The sequence below is a fragment of the Rhincodon typus genome, chromosome 4 (genome assembly GCF_021869965.1).
Source record: "Rhincodon typus isolate 14 chromosome 4, sRhiTyp1.1, whole genome shotgun sequence".
Taxonomy (NCBI): Eukaryota; Metazoa; Chordata; class Chondrichthyes; order Orectolobiformes; family Rhincodontidae; genus Rhincodon; species Rhincodon typus.
In genome coordinates, this window is record NC_063335.1 from 35,495,445 (window position 1) to 35,514,333 (window position 18,889).

At 41.1% G+C, this 18,889-nt stretch overlaps 1 protein-coding gene across 5 annotated transcripts in view; it reads left to right on the top strand.

Annotated features, from left to right (window-relative positions):
- col14a1a (collagen, type XIV, alpha 1a) overlaps window positions 1-18,889 on the top strand; it is a 202,633-nt gene that overhangs the window by 86,089 nt on the left and 97,655 nt on the right. For all 5 annotated transcript variants that reach the window (XR_007261919.1, XM_048595780.1, XM_048595781.1 and 2 more), the window contains 11 exons: window positions 1,291-1,452; window positions 3,114-3,274; window positions 4,657-4,786; window positions 6,328-6,473; window positions 7,111-7,240; window positions 8,878-9,017; window positions 10,690-10,816; window positions 10,972-11,111; window positions 15,151-15,283; window positions 16,314-16,370; window positions 18,114-18,256. Coding sequence is in view for 4 of the 5 variants with exons in the window: in XM_048595780.1 (XP_048451737.1) it covers window positions 1,291-1,452; window positions 3,114-3,274; window positions 4,657-4,786; window positions 6,328-6,473; window positions 7,111-7,240; window positions 8,878-9,017; window positions 10,690-10,816; window positions 10,972-11,111; window positions 15,151-15,283; window positions 16,314-16,370; window positions 18,114-18,256 (1,469 nt within the window). In the remaining variant the exon portion in view is untranslated. The remainder of the gene's footprint in view (window positions 1-1,290; window positions 1,453-3,113; window positions 3,275-4,656; window positions 4,787-6,327; window positions 6,474-7,110; window positions 7,241-8,877; window positions 9,018-10,689; window positions 10,817-10,971; window positions 11,112-15,150; window positions 15,284-16,313; window positions 16,371-18,113; window positions 18,257-18,889) is intronic.

Sequence of the window (18,889 nt, forward strand, 5' to 3'; positions counted from 1 at the left end):
ATGGTCGGTGGACCATGTAGGTTCCTGCACCTTAAGCTCCCTAATAAAGTCTGCCTCATTATACATCACCAAATTTCCTATGCCTAGTGGACTTTACCATAAGCTGTTCTAAAAAATAACCATCTCATAGACACTTCACAAATTCCTTTTCTTGGGATCTGCTATCAATCTGATTTTCCCAGTCCACCTGCAAATTGAAGTCTGCCACGGGTAATGTTATTGTCCTTTTTTGCCTTTTCTATCTCCTATTTATTTTCTTCCCCGCATCCTGACAACTGCTAGGAGGCCTGTACATAACTCCGATCAGGCCTTTTTTACTTTGTGGTTGCTCAACTCTACCCACACAGATTCTATGTCTTCTGGCTCTATATCGCTTCTTGCTATTAACTTAATTTCATTTCTTGCTAAAAAGGCAATTCGCCCAAGAGGCTGTCCTTTTGATTGGACATGCATTCTTGGATATTTAGTCCCCAACCCTGAACCCCTTGCAGCCACATCGCTGTGATATCTATAACATCGTACCTGCTAATTTCAATCAGCACTACAAACTCATTTACCTTATTATGTATACTGCGTGCATTTAAGCACAACATCCTCAGTCCTCTGTTGGTTGCCCCGCCTTCTCATAGTTGTCTCGTTATCTGCTGTGCCTCAAGTTAGACTCCTGATCCTTTCCATACCTCTGTCCTATTACTTGTTCTGTAAAATTTAATAACCTCCCCTGAGTCCTCTCCCCACCTTTAACTAGTTTAAAGTCCTGATGACCACTTTACTTAGCCTTTCCGCTGGATCGTAGAGTAGGAGGCCTAGGTTCAAAACTAACATCTCTGAACAGGATGATGAGAAAACATCTTTTTTTTAGATTTCCACATTCTGTAGGAGGTTTACAGTTCATACAATGACCATTTTGAAAATGAGGAAAAAAAAGACAATTGATGCCAGTTTGTTAGTCTCGTTGCTTTTCTCCATTATCAACAGCAAATCATGTCAAATTGAGATAGTAAGAACTGGAGATGCTGGAATCAGAGATAACACAATATGGAGCTGGAGGAATAAAGTAGGCCAGGCAGCATCAGAGGAGCAGGAAAGTTGACGTTTCGGGTTGGGACCCTTCTTCAGAAAAAAAGGTTTTTTTTTGCGGCTCCTCAAGCACATGCTCTCAGCAACGCGCCTCATCTTCTGGCACTACAATCAAGCCTACCCCAGCTCAGAGCCACCCTCTCCCAGACCTGCAAAGAATCATGTCAATTTGTTTGCTCAAGAATTCTTATCTTTTCTGTTAAACAATAGGTGTGAAAAATGCAGACGTGAATGAGCTAAAGGCAATTGCCTCTGAACCTGATGAGACACATGTATACAATGTAGCTGACTTTAATATCATGAACACAATTATTGAAAGCCTCACTCAAACGGTGTGCTCACGTGTGGAAGAGCAAGACAAAGAAATAAAAGGTATGAAACTGTACCTTTGCACTTGGCATCAATGTCATTATGTAATTATGCTGTATACGATATGCCCCTCTTTCTCATGAACTTCTTTATTTTCTCCCTACCTCTCAGCTCAGTACATTTTCTACAGTTTATGCAACATGTGAATCAGTAAACTGTTTGATTTTCCTCATAAAGCACTCAATATAAACTTTACCTCAGTAAGGTTTTTGAAAATTTGTCTTCTTTTTCAAGATTGTTGGAATAGACAATTGGCAGAATTTTTTTAGCAGCTGAAGTAAACTGTTGCATCAGTATAGATGACTGTTTCGTATTAGATGTAAATCTGACAACAAAACCCAAATTAAGTCACGAGTCAGGGCTAATACATTACACTAAGCCTACATGAATTAGGAAAGTTTGATGTCTTTAATTAGGAACTTTTAATGAAGGCTTAAAATTCAGTGGATACATTTAGTTATGCTGTTGTGAAGTGCCTAATTTTTACTTCAAAGGAGGATTGCTTAAACCTGCTTAAGATTTTAAGACTATTTCCCTTGGTCTTGGACTCCCTACTTAGTGGAAATCATTTTTCTATGAGTCTTACCCTTAATAGTCTGAGTAGTTTGATGGAAAGATAGAAGGAATGTTCCTCTTTAGATTAATAAAGGCATAAAATCTTGGTCTTGATTGGGGGAGATTTTGTGTGCTCTGTAGGTACCAAAATGACCAGATTATATATTAATGCCTTTTAACACAATGTTGGACTATAACCTAGTATCGTGTGACTTTGTCTACCCCAGTTCAACACCTGCACCTCCATATCAGAATTATGTGATCAAAATGATGAATTAAAGTAGGCAAAACCTGGGTTAAGTGTTGAAAAGGAGAATACCAAATAGTTGAGAAAATCTGGAACAGCAGGAAATGAAATATGCAGGCAGGAAGTGAAATACATAAATGAAATATTTGAAACAGGGTTGAATTTTTACTTTGGTCTAACTTCATATATCTTCAAGCAAATACTGATTTTTAAAAAAAGTATAATTTATACGTGAACCATCATCTATGGCCAAACAAACATCGTTAGTATGTTAACAGTGCAAGTATGACATTCACTTTCAACATTGTGTTAAAAGGCATTAGTATATAATCTGGTCATTTTGGCACCTACAGAGCACACAAAATCTCCCCCAATCAATACCAAGATTTTATGGCTTTATTAATTTAAAGAGGAACATTCCTTCTATCTTTCCATCCAACTACTCAGACTATTAAGGGTAAGACTCATAGAAAAATGATTTCCACTAAGTAGGGAGTCCAAGACCAAGGGAAATAGTCTAAAAATTAGCACTGGGCCTTTCAGGGGTGAAATTAGAAAAACTTTTGCATGCAAAGTGGGCTGGAAATTTGGAACTGTCTACTGCAAATGGCAATCGGTACTAGATTAATTATTAATTTTGCATCAGAGATTGGTAGATTGTTGTTAGCAAAATGGGGCATAGACAGGTATAAGAAATTAAGACACAGATTACCCATGACATAATTGAATTGAGCGACTGACTGGCTTTGTCCTGTTCTTAGTTTTCTAATTTGGCTTTTTGATAACAATGTCAATAGGCTTTCTGCAAATTTGTGATTCCAAACTAGAGCACCAGGTTTTTATTTTGTCTCCAAATCTTTAGAAGCAACTGGAAGTTTGAGTTCAAACCCAGTGGCACCTGAAAACCTTGTAACAACTGACATAACAGCTCGGAGTTTCCGTGTCAGCTGGTCTCATGCACCCGGAAAAGTGGAAAAGTATCGTGTGGTTTATTACTCTACCACAGCAGGTCAGCCTGAAGAGGTACGTCAGTGTTCATTCTAACAGAAGTAAATACGTGCAAAGTTTTACTAAGCGTCAGTGTATGTATAACAGCAAAATGCTCCCAATGATTCTGAAATAAAGGAGAAAAAGGGTTGGAATTACTCAAACAGTCAGGCAGCACCTATCATGAGAACAATCGGCTTAACTGTTAGAAGTTTCCCCTGGTCATTGGGAATCTGGCTTAAGACCCATATAAAGGCCTTGAGCCTAATCTTGCAGTCAAGGCACGCCCTGGCACAGAAAGCCAAATTGTCTGTCCTCTTGTTCATTGCCCTCCAACTTGGGCTGACTGTTAGCTTCTGAAGCTGGAGGATCCAAGAAGCGGGTCTTGGCACTGTTTGGCCAATTGCCCCACCAGGAGAGGTGGGCAATGCTGAGACACAAAGGTGAACACAACTATGAGTCAGGATGGAGGTGCTGAAACCTTTTGAAATTCAAACAGGCCCACTGTTGCTATGGTGATCAGCGTGGAGGGCAAACCTGTTCGCAGGAATACATTCGGCTGAGCCTACAGCCTTTTCATTTTCCTTGTGCCAATGAAATGATGCACCCAATGGGTCTCCAGCCAGCAGCTGGAAAACTGCTTCAAGTTGATGTTGCCTGCATTTGAAATCCTTTGGTGCTGGACACTGCTCTGATGCCAGGGAAATGTCAGTGATTTTGTTTTCAAAATGGCCATAAGTGGGACCTTAATTGTTTTTCCAATACTCTGTGTACCTCTGTGGAATGAGTTGTCGCTTCTCACCTCTGCTATATATATTTCTGAACAGCCTGCCTGGACTAGTTCTGACATGGCAGGTGCAACTTAAGTCCAGACCATCTGGTCCAGGGATAGGGACATTTTTACAAGACCCCAAAAAGCAAACATGCTAAGGAGCGCAGTCTCTTACCCATTCAGTATCAGTTTCTCTTAATCATTATAGCATTCACATATATATACACCATTATTCACACACCATTGACTCGTACTTGCAGCATTAGCATATTAGACCCTTTGGTGCTCATTTTCAGGAGACCACATCACTACATAAGTGCCAGATAATTTTCATATTCCTAGTGGAAAGTGCTATGTGCAAATTGGCTGCTGTGTTTCATACATTATAAGAGGAGCTGCATTTCAGAAGTGCTCTATTGGCTGTGAAAGCACTTTGGAATGTCCAGATGTTGTGAAAGATGCTGTAGAAGTGCAATTCCCTTTCTTTGAGAATAATCTTTCACCAGAGAGTGCAAGAGAACCTACTAGATGCAGAAATGCTCTTTTGTGCCAAAGTTCATAAATTATCCGGCTTTGAACTGATTCCAGCTAGGCTGTGTCACAACTAACTCTGCAAGCTGAGAAATGGAAGTCCTTTTCTCTGTAGGTGGTTGTGGATGGAACCGAATCAACAGCTGTCATTCAGAATCTGATGTCCCTGACGGAGTATCAACTCGCAGTATTTGCCATCTATGAGAAGGCAGCCAGTGAGGGTTTACGTGGGGTCGTCACCACATGTGAGTAACACGTAGCTTAGTCCCGATCCTGTGGTTAAACTAAAGTGGCCAAACTCTCCAGGAATGTCCTGGAGCATTCATGAATGGGAGATTAATGTTCAGAATGCTGCTGGGAACAAAAACCTGCCAGAAAATTCAGAAAGATGTTAAAGAAAATCAATTGTTCCTCTCCATTTTCTTTATCTTATTTTATATTATTTATTAAAATAATATTGAGGGTGGGGAAATGCTATTTGACCAATGGGTGGTGCAGTAGCTCAGTATTAGCTTCACAGCACCAGGCATCTGGGTTCGATTCCAGCTTTGGGTGACTGTGTGGAGTTTGCACGTTCTCACATTCTCCCTATGTCTGTGTGGGTTTCCTCCAGGTGTACTGATTTCCTCCTACAGTCCAAAGATGTGCAGATTAGGTGGATTGGCCATGCTAAATTGCTCTGTAGTGTCTAGGGATGTGCAGGCTAGATGGATAAGTTGTGGTAAATATAGGGTTACAGGGATAGGGTAAGGGAGTGGGTCTTGGTGGGGTGCTCTTTGGAGGATCAGTGCAGACTTGATGGGCTGAATGGCCTCTACCTGCACTATAGGGATTCTATGATTCTTAACAGGGATAGATATTGTTGAGTTGGGTGGTTATGTTTTTAAAACTCACGGATTGCCTCCAAAGCAGTCAATGACCCTGGCTTAAGCATCAGCTCTGACATTTGTGATTTGAGAACCAGTTGTGCCTGGAATGCAGACACATTGCTGAAAACAAGTTTAAATGAAAAGTACAGACAGTGCAAAAGAATGGTTTTGCTGATGCTTGGAGGCTGGGGTTTTGGCAGAATCCTTTGCAATTAGAATCTGAAGCAAGAGCACAATAAATGTTGAATAATGCCTTGTTGTATTGCCCTCTGTAGGAGCAGACAGAAGTTCATTAATGTATACAACATAATTTATCAACTTAGCTACCACTCCAGTCCAAGGTTCAGTTTAAGATCAGGCTTATAGTAACCTCTAGGAGACTAGACAATCAGAGGATTGATTCCATACAAACTGTGCATAAAGATAAGTCAAGTTTGGGAGTGCATTATGAAGCACTGTCCCACTTTATAATCATAGATTTGATTGAATTTGGGGTTTAAACTCCTCACCAGTGACTTGATATTCATTGTGCTGAAGTCTTTTATTAAACTATTGGTAAATGTGGAAGGGTTTGGGTTGGGGTAGGGGGCGTTGGTAGGGTCATAACCAGAGGCAGCACCTTCTTCAGTGCCTACATATCCCATTTATAATATGGTGACCAGAACTGCACAGTTCTCCACGTATGGGCTAACCAAATTTGACAAAGGTTAAGGAAATCTTCCCTACTTTTCAGTCCTACCTCTCTGGAAATAATATCCGTGCTTAATTTGTCTTCTAAAGGATTTGCTAACTTGTAGCACAGCTTTTATTGACAGGAGTTAAGATGCAGCCATAATCTAATTGAATGACAGAAAAGGCTCAAAGGGCTGAATGGCCTATTCCTACTTGTGAACAGCTATTTGTCTCTCCTCTTCCAGTGGCACTTCCGGCAGCTGCAGATCTGAATATCTATGATGTGACCCACAGCAGCATGAGAGTCAAGTGGAAACCTGCACCGACTGCCACTGGTTACATGATCCTTTATGCTGCACTCACGGGGGGAGAGACAGCTGATGAAAAAGAGGTACACGTTTTCGTTAAGTGTTCAATGTTTAACTCCACTTGGGCTGCTTCCATCCAAGCTGCGTGGAAAATTGCATTCACAATTTTACAAACGGGACAAATGGACATCATCTCATTTTTCTATTAAAAGAAGAATTCAGCCTTTTATCGTCTAATATGAAAGACACAATGCAGTTCATTTATTATCAGGAAGATATAATTTTCCAGGTTTTTTTCATTTTAAGCAGGTTTATTGAAAGGATGAGATTGGACTCTGAACTGTCAGAAGTCTTGGCTTTCCATGAGACTTCAAGCTGAGGCTCTGTTTATCCTCTAAGATGGAAGTACAAGGTTTCATGGCTGCTATTTTGAAGATGAGCAGAGTAAGCTTGTAGTATTGTAGAGGAAAGAACAATGGGAATGGCACCAATTGGTTAGGTCTTTCAAAGAGCTAGTACAGGCATGATGGACGAAACAGCCTCTTCGTGTGCCATTTCATTCTGTGACTGTAGGTCAGACATAGGCTTCCAGAAATAAAGGCTGTAAATTCAAAAGATTGCCTTCGTCTGTTGAACTCAACCTGTAGAACTTGTGTTTTATATTGACAGTGAGATCATCAGAAGTGCGATTGAGAAATCAGCTTGTATTTTCTGCTGTAGGTAAAAGTGGCTGATTCAGTTACAGACATAGAACTAGAGGGATTGACTCCAAACACTGAATATACTGTAACAGTGTATGCCTTGTACGGTGATGAAGCGAGCGACCCACTGACTGGACAAGAAACAACATGTAAGTCTCACCTGTGCTTTTACTAGTTTATATTCCTGCTGGACAAAATTCTCAGGTAAATCTTCATCTTTATGGGTGACACCATGAGATGTGCATTTCTAGAATCGTATAGCACAGAAAGTGGCCATTCAGCACATTGCTTTAATCTGACCAGTCTTCCCTGTGTGATCGGTGACCTGGCTTAGTGGCTGCTAATAGATGCCACACTCAAAATGACAGACCATTTTCTTTACGGTCTTTTTGGGCGTCTCATTAGACGGGAATAGTATGCACAGTTCAGGGATCGCATCCCATTTGGGGCACAGTCTAAATTCTGGACATTTGTGCTTATCTTTTGAAATAGAAGTTTGAGTTGTTATTATTTTTGTTATCATTCAATAACAATTGTGGGGAGAGAGTGGAATAGTAGTAATGTGACTGGACTAGTAATACCGAGCCCAGACTAATGTTCTGGGGCCTTGGGTTTAAACTCACCATGGCAACCAATTGAATTTTCATTTCAGTTAATAAATCTGGAATGTAAATTAGTCATGACAGTTATCATCAATTGTTGTAAAAACCCATCGGTTCACTAATACCCTTGAAGGAAGTCTGCCATCCATACCTGCTCTGAGCTACATGTGACTCCAGACCCATAGCTAAGTGGTTGACTTAACTACCTCCTAACATGGCCTAGCAAGCTGATAAGGGATGGGCAATAAGTACTGATCATGTCAGTGACACTCACATCTTATGGAACAATGGTGAAACGTATCAAGGTGCTTCAAAAGAGCAATATCAGACAAATTCTGATGGTGAGCAACATTAGGAGATATTAGGCCAAAAGGTTGACCAAAGAGGTAGATTATAAAGTGTATCTTAGAGGAAGAAAGCAGAGAAACAGAAACGTTTAAGGAGGGGGATTCGAGAGCATAGCGTTTAGATAGCTGAATGCATTGCTACCAACAGTACAGTAGAAATCTGGGATGTTTAAGTGGTTAAAATTGTAAGAGTGCACATGCCCCAGAAGTTTGTAGGGCTGGAGGACATTACAGAGTTAGGGAAAGGGTGATCCTCCATTGAATCCCTACAGTGTGGAAACAGGCCATTCGGCCCAACAAGTCTACACTAAACTTATGAAGAGCATCCCACCCCGACCCCACCCCCCCATCCTATCCCTGTAACCCATTTCCCATGGCTAACCCACCTAACCTACACATCCCTGGACAAGATGGTCAATTTAGTATGGCCAATCCACTTAACCTGAACATCTTTGGACTGTGAGAGGAGCACCGAGAGGAAAGCCACGCAGACACAGGGAGAATGTGCAAACTCCAAACAGCCTGAAGATGGATTCCAACCTGTGTCCCTGGTGCTGTGAGGCAGCAGTGCTAGCCACTGAGCCACTGTGCTGATCCTGTGTAAGCATTTGAAACTAAGGATTAGAATTTTCAAATTGAATGTTTCCCAGTCTAGAAACGCATATAGGCCAGGGGGCTAGGATTAGTAAGAAGTTTATTTACAGATTGTGTATAATATTTTAATATGCAGATTATTTCCATTGTGGAAAACATATAGCAAAAAAGACGATTTGCGAACTCTTTCTTACATTATGTGTGCATTTACATGAAAATAATTTTTTTCTTCCTTTTACTCAGTGCCACTCAGTCCTCCTCGAAACCTGGAATTCTCAGAAATCAGGCACAGCACTGCCAGGGTCAGCTGGGAGGCAGCTTCAAAGAAAGTTAATGGATATCGAATCATGTATGTGAAAACAGATGGCGCAACAATAAACGAGGTAAGTGCAAGAATTATTTACTCAATGATGGTTAACGGGGAGAATCAGAAGACAAATTTACTGTTAACATTCTTTGAAGACTGGCTGGGGAGGGGAATTACTATGCTTTGCTGGGTCAGTGACTCTGTTCCTGTGAACTACATATTGGTGAAAAGGGCTACACTGCAGTTTGATTTGTTTGTTTGTTTGAACTCGTTCATTATTGTCTCTTTCTGGCAGGGAAAGCTGTTCCTAGCCTGGGCCTATACGTGACTCCAGTCCCCTAAGTCAATGTGGTTGATTCTTGAACACCCCTCACGAACCTCTCACTTGTACTAAGAGTGGTGATAAATGCTGGCCCTATCTGTATCACCCATATCCCGAGAAAAGGCTTCTAACAAGAAATGGTGGTCACACTTTGCAGGTCCAAAACAATGTCTTAATATTTCCTAAGTTGTACATGGCAATGGTTCTCAAAGGGTTAATGTTGAAACTGTGTTGAGCTCTGCCCGATCTAATGATGTCATACAGTCTGGGGTGTGGTAAGGAGGAGTCTAGCTCAAGATTCTGAGGGGGACAGATATGTCATCAGTCTCTCCTAATGGTCTTCAATATTACGTCTAACTAGCCAATGTAATTTGTATGTATTGATATCATGTGGTAAACTCCTCTTGTTAAGACTTGCTAGTTGTCCAGTCTCTACCACTGTTAACCAAGTAAGCCCTTAGGCCTAGTATACAAAAGAAGATTGTGGGTCTTGAGACACAGCGGTAGTGTTCTGACCTCTAGGCCAGGAGATCCAGGTATGAGACCCACCAGCCCTGGACTCTCACAACAGGTCTGAGCAGGTTGACCAAAATAGTTTAGGAAGAAGATTGGTACCATTAGCTGGTAGTGGTAGGTACTGCATATAACAATCTTTAGTCTCCCCACTAGTAAAAGTTGAATCATTCGTGAGCGTGTATGAGCAACTTTTTTTAAGCTGGGAATAATTCTCTCAGCTCACCTCATCACCTTTCCAATGTTGCAATGGCAGCTGCCTTGTAGGGTACTGAATTAGTTCATAGGAATAAACCCTTTAGCTTCAGTCTGTCATCAATTGTGATCTACATTTGAGGCACTGCAACCCCCCACCCTGTGACTCAACAGAGAGTGAAGGATGACCCAATGACAAAACTGTGGCAAGTCTGCACAAACCACAGAGCATTGCAATAACCATTACCACTAAGAACTTTCCCTGAATTATCTCTGTTTGCTCAGTGACACCGTTAACATCAGTAATCAACTTGTGGCACTGAAAAAAATGCAAGCTTGCTGTACGAAGGAATATAAAAATACTGGCAACTGTGCAATGAAGAGATTGGAGTTATATCAACTAAGTGAATTGAAAAGCTGGGATAAAACCATGAATTAATATAAAGTGCACAGCACAGAAACAGGCCATTCAGCCTAACTGGCCCATGCTGGTGCTTATGTTGCATATAAAGCCTTCTCCGAATGCTTTTCTAAATTCTTCAGTTCCTTTCTCCATCATGTGCCTATCCAGCTTTCCCTTAAATGTGTATATAATATTCACATCAACCACCCCTTTGGTAGTGAGGTGCATATTCTTACCACTCCCTCAGTAAAGAAATTTCCCTTGAATTCCCTGTTGGATTTATTAGTAACTATGTTGTGTCCATGATTTCTCTAGGATGAAGTTGAAGGGTCAACGACAACTTTCTTAAGTAACCTGACATCACTTACAGAATATACGGTTGCTGTTTTCTCCGTTTACGATGAGGGGCAGTCAGATCCTCTCACAGGCAGTTTTACCACAAGTAAGCAAGCATCTTCTCAGCAAACATTGTTGCTCTGGCCTTCGGTCACATTGTGTCTTAAGTTAATGGTTCAATATGAAACATTTCTGCTACAGAATGCACTTCATACATTCATATATTTGCTGCTCTTTTGTTTTCATCTTTGTCCATTTCAGAGAAAGTTCCAAAGCCCTTGGATTTAACAATCAGTGATGTTTCTACAGACGAGTTTAGAGTTGGTTGGAAGCATTCTGCTGATGACGTTACTTTGTATAGACTGGCTTGCACTCCCCTGAGTGGTGAGGAGGCAAAAGAGGTAAGGCACAATTCATCTAGAAACAGAAATGGTGTAGGAATTCAATCTGAAATTAGATCTGATCATTCTGTACAACTCTGAATACCTGAATTCACACAGTCACAGTTTATGAATGGGAAAAATAATCATCAAAATCTTCTTCAGTGTGTTTGTTGTAGCAAAGTTATAAATCCACGACATTCACAATTTAGCTCTACCCAATGAACAAGGAACATTTCATCTTTGTGTCTTCTGCAAGGTACCAAAGCAAATATGTCATTCTCAAACTGGTCAGAGAATGTATTTTTTGTCACATGAGGTTGAATTGTGTGAACAAACATCAATAAATATTTAATTTTTAACACACAAAAACAGAAATTGCTGAAGAAATTCAGCAGATCTGGCAGCATCTGTGGAGAGAAACAAAGTTAATGTTTTGAGTTCCATGACTCATCTTTGGAATGGTTCTGAGTTCTGAACTCGAAATGTTTACTCTGTTTTCTTTCACAGATACTGTGCAACCTACTTAGTTTCTGCAGCAATTTTTATTTGTGTGTTTCAGATCTCCAGCATCTGATTTTTTAAAACTTTATTGTTACATTTAATTCTTGTCTCTTATTTTTATTTGATCTTTTCAAATAATTCTACTCCACCTTTCAATGATCCCAGGGTGTGTAGGTACAGATATCCAATTAGGTAATCAGGTCATTTTATAATTTTCACTCATGTTCAAACAACAAAGTAAGTCGAATAAAGTCTCTACTTGGTAAGACTACTTCTCTCAAGCAGATTTATGATTTTAGAAGGGCATCTGAGATCTAACATTTAGAATTTATTGTAAGGAGTTCTCCTGAATCCTTTATTGACCCTGATCTGCTCTCTTCTTTAGGCAGAAGCATCAGTCTTTATCTGCATTCTTGCCTGTGACTTGTGAACCATGATCCAATGGGTAGCACTCCTACCTCTGAGTGAAAAGATTTTGGATTCAAGTCTTATCTCTAGAGACTTGAGTGCAAAATCTAAGCCGACTCTTCACTCCAATACTTGGAGGTGCTGTATTCTGGGTGGGATGTTAAATGGAGGCTCTGTGTCCTCTCTCACTATTTGAAGAAGAACAGGAGATTTCTCCTCAGTGTTTTGGTCGATATTTATCCACAACCGGTCTGTAAAACCTTCAAATAGAAGATTGAGGAGCTTGACTGTTACATTTCCAACCCTAATAATTTCCTATACCTAACAGTGACTGCACTTCAAAAAGCACATAGTTGGTTGTGAAGCATTTTGGAGCATCCTGAGATACTGATAGGTTCAACAAGAAATGCAAATTCATCTCTTCATAAACAGATTGAGAAGGTATTCCTGGTTCCAGATGCACTGGATCTCCCAGGTACTGTGAATATTGCAGAGGGTAATCTTGACTTTATGTGATAATGTCACATTTGGGCAGCAAGGACACAGAATAGACTCCGGGTGGAGGATTTCAACATTGACTGTAGCTCAACAACAACACTACTGATTGAGCTGGTTGGGTCCTAAAGAACATAGCTGCTAGACTGGGTCTGTGGCAGGTGGTGAGGCAAGAGAGGAAAGCATACATAATTTCATCCTTTCCAATCTGCATCTGCCAATGTCAGTATCGTTAAGAGTGACTACAGCACAGTCCTTTTGGAGATGAAATCCTGACTTCATAGTGAGAACACCCTCCATTGTGTTGTGTGGCACCATCACTGTGCTAAATGGGGTGGACTTTGGACAGATCTAGCAACTCAAAACTGGGCATCCATGAGGCACTGTGTGCCATCAACAGCAGCAGAATCGTACTCCAGCACAATCTGCAATTTCATGACCTAGCAAATCCCCCTACTCAACCATTACCATCCAGCCAGGGGATCAACCATGGTTCAATGGAGCAGCATCAGGCATACCTAACTATGAGGTGTGAAGCTGCCTAACAGGGCTACTTGCATGCTAAACAGCACAAGTACCAAGCAATAGAGTGAAGCAATTCCACAACCAACGGAACAGATCTGAGCTCTGCAGTCTGGCCACATCCAGTCATGAATGTTGGTGGACAAACAAACAACTCACTGGAGGAGGAGGCCCCACAAATATCCCCATCCTCAATGATGGAAGAGCTCAGCACATCAGTACAAAAGATAAGGCCGAAGCATTCGCAGCAATCTTTAGCCAAAAGTGCCAAGTGAATGATCTATCTCGGCCTCCTCCAGTGGTCCCCAGAATTACAGATAACAGTCTTCAGTCGATTTGATTCACTCCACGTGATATCAAGAAACGGTTGGAGACACTGGATACTGCAAAGACTACCAGCCCTGACAACATTCCAGTAATTGTACTGAAGACTTGTGATCCTGAACTTGCTGCTCTCCTAGCTAAGCTGTTCCAGTACAGTTACAGCACTGGCATGTACCCAAGTTGCCCAGGTATGTCGTGTACTCAAAAGCAGGACAAATCCAACCTGGCCAGTTACTGCCCCATCAGTCTGTTCTTGATCATCGGTGAAGTGATGGCAGGTGTGATCAAAAGTACTGCCAAGCCGTACCTGCCTAGCAATAACCTGTTCACTGATGTCTAGTTTGGATTCCACCAAGGCCATTCAGCTCTTGACCTCATTACATCCTTGGTTTAAAACATGGAGAGAAGAGCTGAATTCCAGAGGTGAGGTGAGAGTGACAGCCTTTAACATCAAAGCCGTATTCAACTGAGTCTGGCATCAAGACGCCCTTGCAAACTGGAATCAGCAGGAAGCAGGGGGCAAACTCTCTGCTGGTTGGAGCCACACCTGGCACATAGGAAGATGGTTGTGGTTGCTGGAGGTCAGTCATCTCAGCTTCAGGACATCTCTGCAGGAGTTCCTCAGGGTAGTGTCCTCAGCCCAAACATCTTCAGCTGTTCCATCAATGACGTTCTCTTTATCATAAGGTCAGAAGTGGGAATGTTTGACAACGATTGCATTATGTTTAGCACTATTCATGACTCCTCAGATACTGAAGCAGTCCATGTCCAAATGCAACAAGATCTGGACAAGTGGTAAGTAACATTTGTGCCAAACAAATGCTGGGCAATGACCATCTCTAAAGGCAGACAATCTAACCCTTAACATTCAATGATGCTACCATCACTGAGTTCCCATCCCATCAACATCCTTGGGGTTATTGTTGACCAGAAACTCAACTAAACTCACCATATAAATATAGTGGTTACAAGAGGAGGTCAGAGGCTAGGAATGCTGCACAAGTAACTCACCACCTGACTCCCAAAAGCCTGTCTATCATCTACAAGGCACAAGTCAGGAATGTAATGGAATATTCTATACTGGCCTGGATAGGTGCAGCTCCAAGGACACTTAAGAATCTTGACACCACCCAGAACAAACACACTGCTTGCTTAGCACCACATCTACAAGATGTATTGAAGAAATTTGCCAAAAATCCTGAAGCAGCACCTTCCAAACCCATGATTAGTTCCATCTGGAAGGACAAGGACAGCAGATACGTGGGAACACCAGAACCACCCCAACCTGCAATTTCTCCTCCAAGCCACTCACAATATTGACTTGGAAATATATTGCCAATCCTTCACTGTTGTTGCATCAAAATCTTGGAATTGCCTCCCTAATGGCATTGTGGGTCAACCTACAGCATGTGGACTGCAGCGGTTCAAGAAGGCAGCTCACCACCACCTTCTCAAGGGCAACTAGGGATGGGCAATAAACACTGGCCAGCCAGCGACACCCACATTTCACAAGACAATATAAAAAAAGGCCAAGAAGGAAAAGTAAATGGACAAAATGACTTCCCTTATCCATAAAGTAACCTACATAATTTTTGACCACTGAATTAATTGGAGGAAATTCTCCAGAGACCCCTTTGAGGAATATGTAAATTGACTCTCAGAATTCATTAATACTCTTCAGTATTAGGTGTACACCTGATAGGAATGGTGACAATAACATTATATTAACAATGCATCTTTGCCTTTCTACATGAATAGATTTAAATATGGGAATGAGTGAATTGTACTGGAAACTTTTATTTTGCAGCTTGTTTTGAGTGGGGACGTAGACACCATTGTTCTCTACGATTTGTTGCCTGGGACAGAGTATGAGGTTTCTCTCTCTGCGATTTACAATGATGAGACAGAAAGCGATGTTGTGGCTGTTCTGGAGACAACACGTAAGATGACACATTTGGAAGTACCCTGCTCAATTTGCGAACTCTGTTATATAAAACAATAGCTTTGGTTGTGCTCTGGTCTCCTAAAACCTTAACAAGAATGATGGCTGCTAATTTGAAGCAGCAAGTTGCACTTATATAGCATCTTTAACATGGTAAAATCAGCCCAAACTTCATTGTGAAACAAAATTTGGATACTGAGCCGCACAAAGAGATGTAAGGACAAATGACTACAATTTGGTCAAAGAGGTAGGTTTTGAGGAACATTTTAAAGAAGTGAGAGGTGAAGAGTTTTAGGGAGGGGATGTCAGAGGAAGTGGGCTCAGTAACAGCAGGTATGGCCACTAACAGTGGAGCAATGGAAATTGATAACGTGCCAGAGATCAGAATTAGATCAGTATGGAGACCTTAGCGAGTAGTAGGGCTGGAGAATGTTACAGAGCTTGGAAAGGGTGTGACCATTGAAGGATCAGAACATAAAGATAATAATTTTAAAATTGAGGCATTGCCTTTGGGGACCAAGGTAGGTCAGTAAGCAGTGTGGGTTATGGGTGAACTGAACTTGGTATGAGTTGGGATACATGCAGTAGATTTTTGGATGACCCTAAAATTATGGTGAGTCGGCTACGAGAAAATTGGAATAGTGAAATCTGGAGAAAAGAATTGTGAAGGCTGTCCCCATGTACATACATTTGTTTTAACCACCAAGCTGAGTGTCTAGTGTCCTTGGGCTCTCTGTAGCTGTTTCGCTTGTTGCAATGGAGCAAGTTGGGAAAGAAACTAAATGGGCTGAAATTGGTTATGGCCCATTAGCAGAATAGAACACAAGGTCTTAGTTCGCTGAGTTAATTGAATCAATGTCAATGCTGCTGTATATCTTATTTAAATGCTGGCATAAATACATTACTTGTGTTTATGAAGGTTTTACCTTTTATGTGTACAGTGTTAACCTTTAAGGTAAGATGTACATTTATTAGTTTATCCTAGCAGGTGTCATGCAGTTTAGAATTAATTTTCACTTTAATTACAGTTCAGCAGATAATTACAACAACAGCAGCTACAACAACAACTCAGAGACCAACGACAGGTATGTGATTATCAGCGGTAAGAAAACTTACAGACTGAAAAAAAAATCTACATATATTTCCAAACAAAATTAAACATTTCCCTGTATTTAATAAGTTGGCCTCTTGTTAATTATCTCCTCAGTAAGAGATAAAATTGACATAGGTAATTAATTGTTTCTCCATGAGCATTATTCATTGAATTTTACAGAAATGAGCTATTTAGACTCAACTGATCTTAATGCTGTACACCTCCAAACCCCTTTCATCTTTCTTCTACTTCTTTCTCCTTTGACGATCTATGCTATCTACCTCAACTCCTTGTGTGATAGAGGGTCCCACAATCTCACTCCTATCTTGGTAGGTAGTTCTCCTGAATACCCTATTGGATTTATTAGTGACTTTGTTATATCTTTGAGATATTTCTCTCAGGTTCAGCATCTCGGAGCATTCCTTTGAGTGACTCGCTCACTCTTTACAAACCGGGATATATCTTCACTGGCCCAATACTGGATGAGCTCTGAGCCCACAGCTGAATAACTGAATAACCCCATTTTTTGGTATTGTTTCTTACTGGAATGGACACATGCCCTGTTTGGAGATTTCTTGACTTCAGAACATACACTTTGGCTGCCTGTAGCCAGCATCATTAAATCAAAAAAATGGTCACACCATTGAAGAGGTAATTTTGCTGAGTTTGACCTGACTGCCTGCAAGAGCAACTCATCTAGCCCCACTACCAAGTACCCACCCTCCTTCAACCTTTCTCTGTGGCCCTGCAATTTTGTTTTCCTTCAGATAATTATCCAATGATATTGATAAAGACTAGTAAAGTGCTAAGCTGATGTATTTATCAGTAAACAATCGACATTTTTGAAGGATAACAATAATATGCGGTGTACATTTTGGTCTCTTTACTAAAAGAGGGATTTACTTTTACTGAGACAATTCTGACTGGGTTCACTAGATTGATGCTTGGGATTTGGGGATTAGTTATGAGGAAAGATTGGGCCCATTCTTGTTGGATTGTAGAAGAATGAAAGGTGATCTTACTGAAACATTCTGTGGAGTGCTGTGATGGTGGGGAGAGGATTGACAAGACAGATGCTGAGAGGATGTTTCTCCTCATGCAGTATTATATAACAAAGCTGCACAGTTTGCAATGAAAGAATTTCCCACTTAAGGCAGAGATAGGGAAGAATTTCTTCTCACAGAGAATGAGTAGAATTTGGAATTTATTTATCCCAGACAGCAGTGGAAACTGGGACAATGTATTCAAGACTGGATAAGCCATTTTTGATTAACAAGGGTTATGAGAGACAGGCAGAAAAGGGGACTTAGACTCAATTGTATTAGCTATGATCGAATTGAATGAGTATGAAGCCTTGATGAGCCAAATAGCCTGCTCCGCCTACTTATGATGTGTAAATTAATACAAACTGCATCTTTCAGCATCTGTTTCAAGAAGATAGCAAATGACAATAGGCTAATGTAATGTTAATCTTTGGACAGGTTGCAGTGTAAAAGAGCACAAGCAAGTGGAACTTCCAGTTCCAGGTCTTATTACTGCTTCCTTTTTAAAATGTCTAAAGAGCTAATAATTTAAATTTGAGAGATGAGAATTATTTTTCTGATTCACAAATTGCACTTGCAGTTATTTGTTAAATTATTCAAAAAGCTTAAGGTAAAACTTGAATTATCTAAAAGTGCAAATATTGTCAGGTAGTCGTGCTGATTGTCAATTTGTTGTGATTTGTTGGATCCAGTTTTTCGATCTGGAATAAGATATCTAGATGTGGGTGATGAAACCACATTTAGCCTACACGTGTCCTGGGACCCTGCTGATTCTCGTGTTACACAGTACAAAGTGTCCTATGTCTCTCTTAAAGGAGACCGTGCAGAAGAAGCGGTAAGCATGGTCTGTATAACTTTTTATGCATTTTATTAGGAGTGGGAGTGTCGTTATGATTGGCTGCGTGTAAGGTAAACTCAATTTGAAAATCAGGGGGAGCGCACCTTTACTGGTTACAACGTCAAGTTCTTCCAGTGTTGCTGTTCACACTTCAAGTGTTAACTGAATCACTGCCTTCCCTCACAACCTATACCTCAGCGCTGCTCAAAGATATTCCCTCAGTGATTCCATTTTGAGAGTTGATTCATTGCTGTGATGACTGAGTGAGAACTCTGAGAGCGGGAGTACAGCTGTTATAATGGGACCAGAGCTCAGTGAGTGGGAGTACAGTTGTTATAATGGGGCCAGGGCTCAGTGAGTGGGAGTACAGTTGTTATAATGGGGCCAGGGCTCAGTGTGTGGGAGTATGGCTGTTATAATGGGGCCAGGGCTCAGTGAGTGGGAGTACAGCTGTTATAATGGGGCCAGGGCTCAGTGAGTGGGAGTACAGCTGTTATAATGGGGCCAGGGCTCAGTGAGTGGGAGTACAGCTGTTATAATGGGGCCAGGGCTCAGTGAGTGGGAGTACAGCTGTTATAATGGAGCCAGGGCTCAGTGAGTGGGAGTACAGCTGTTATAATGGGGCCAGGG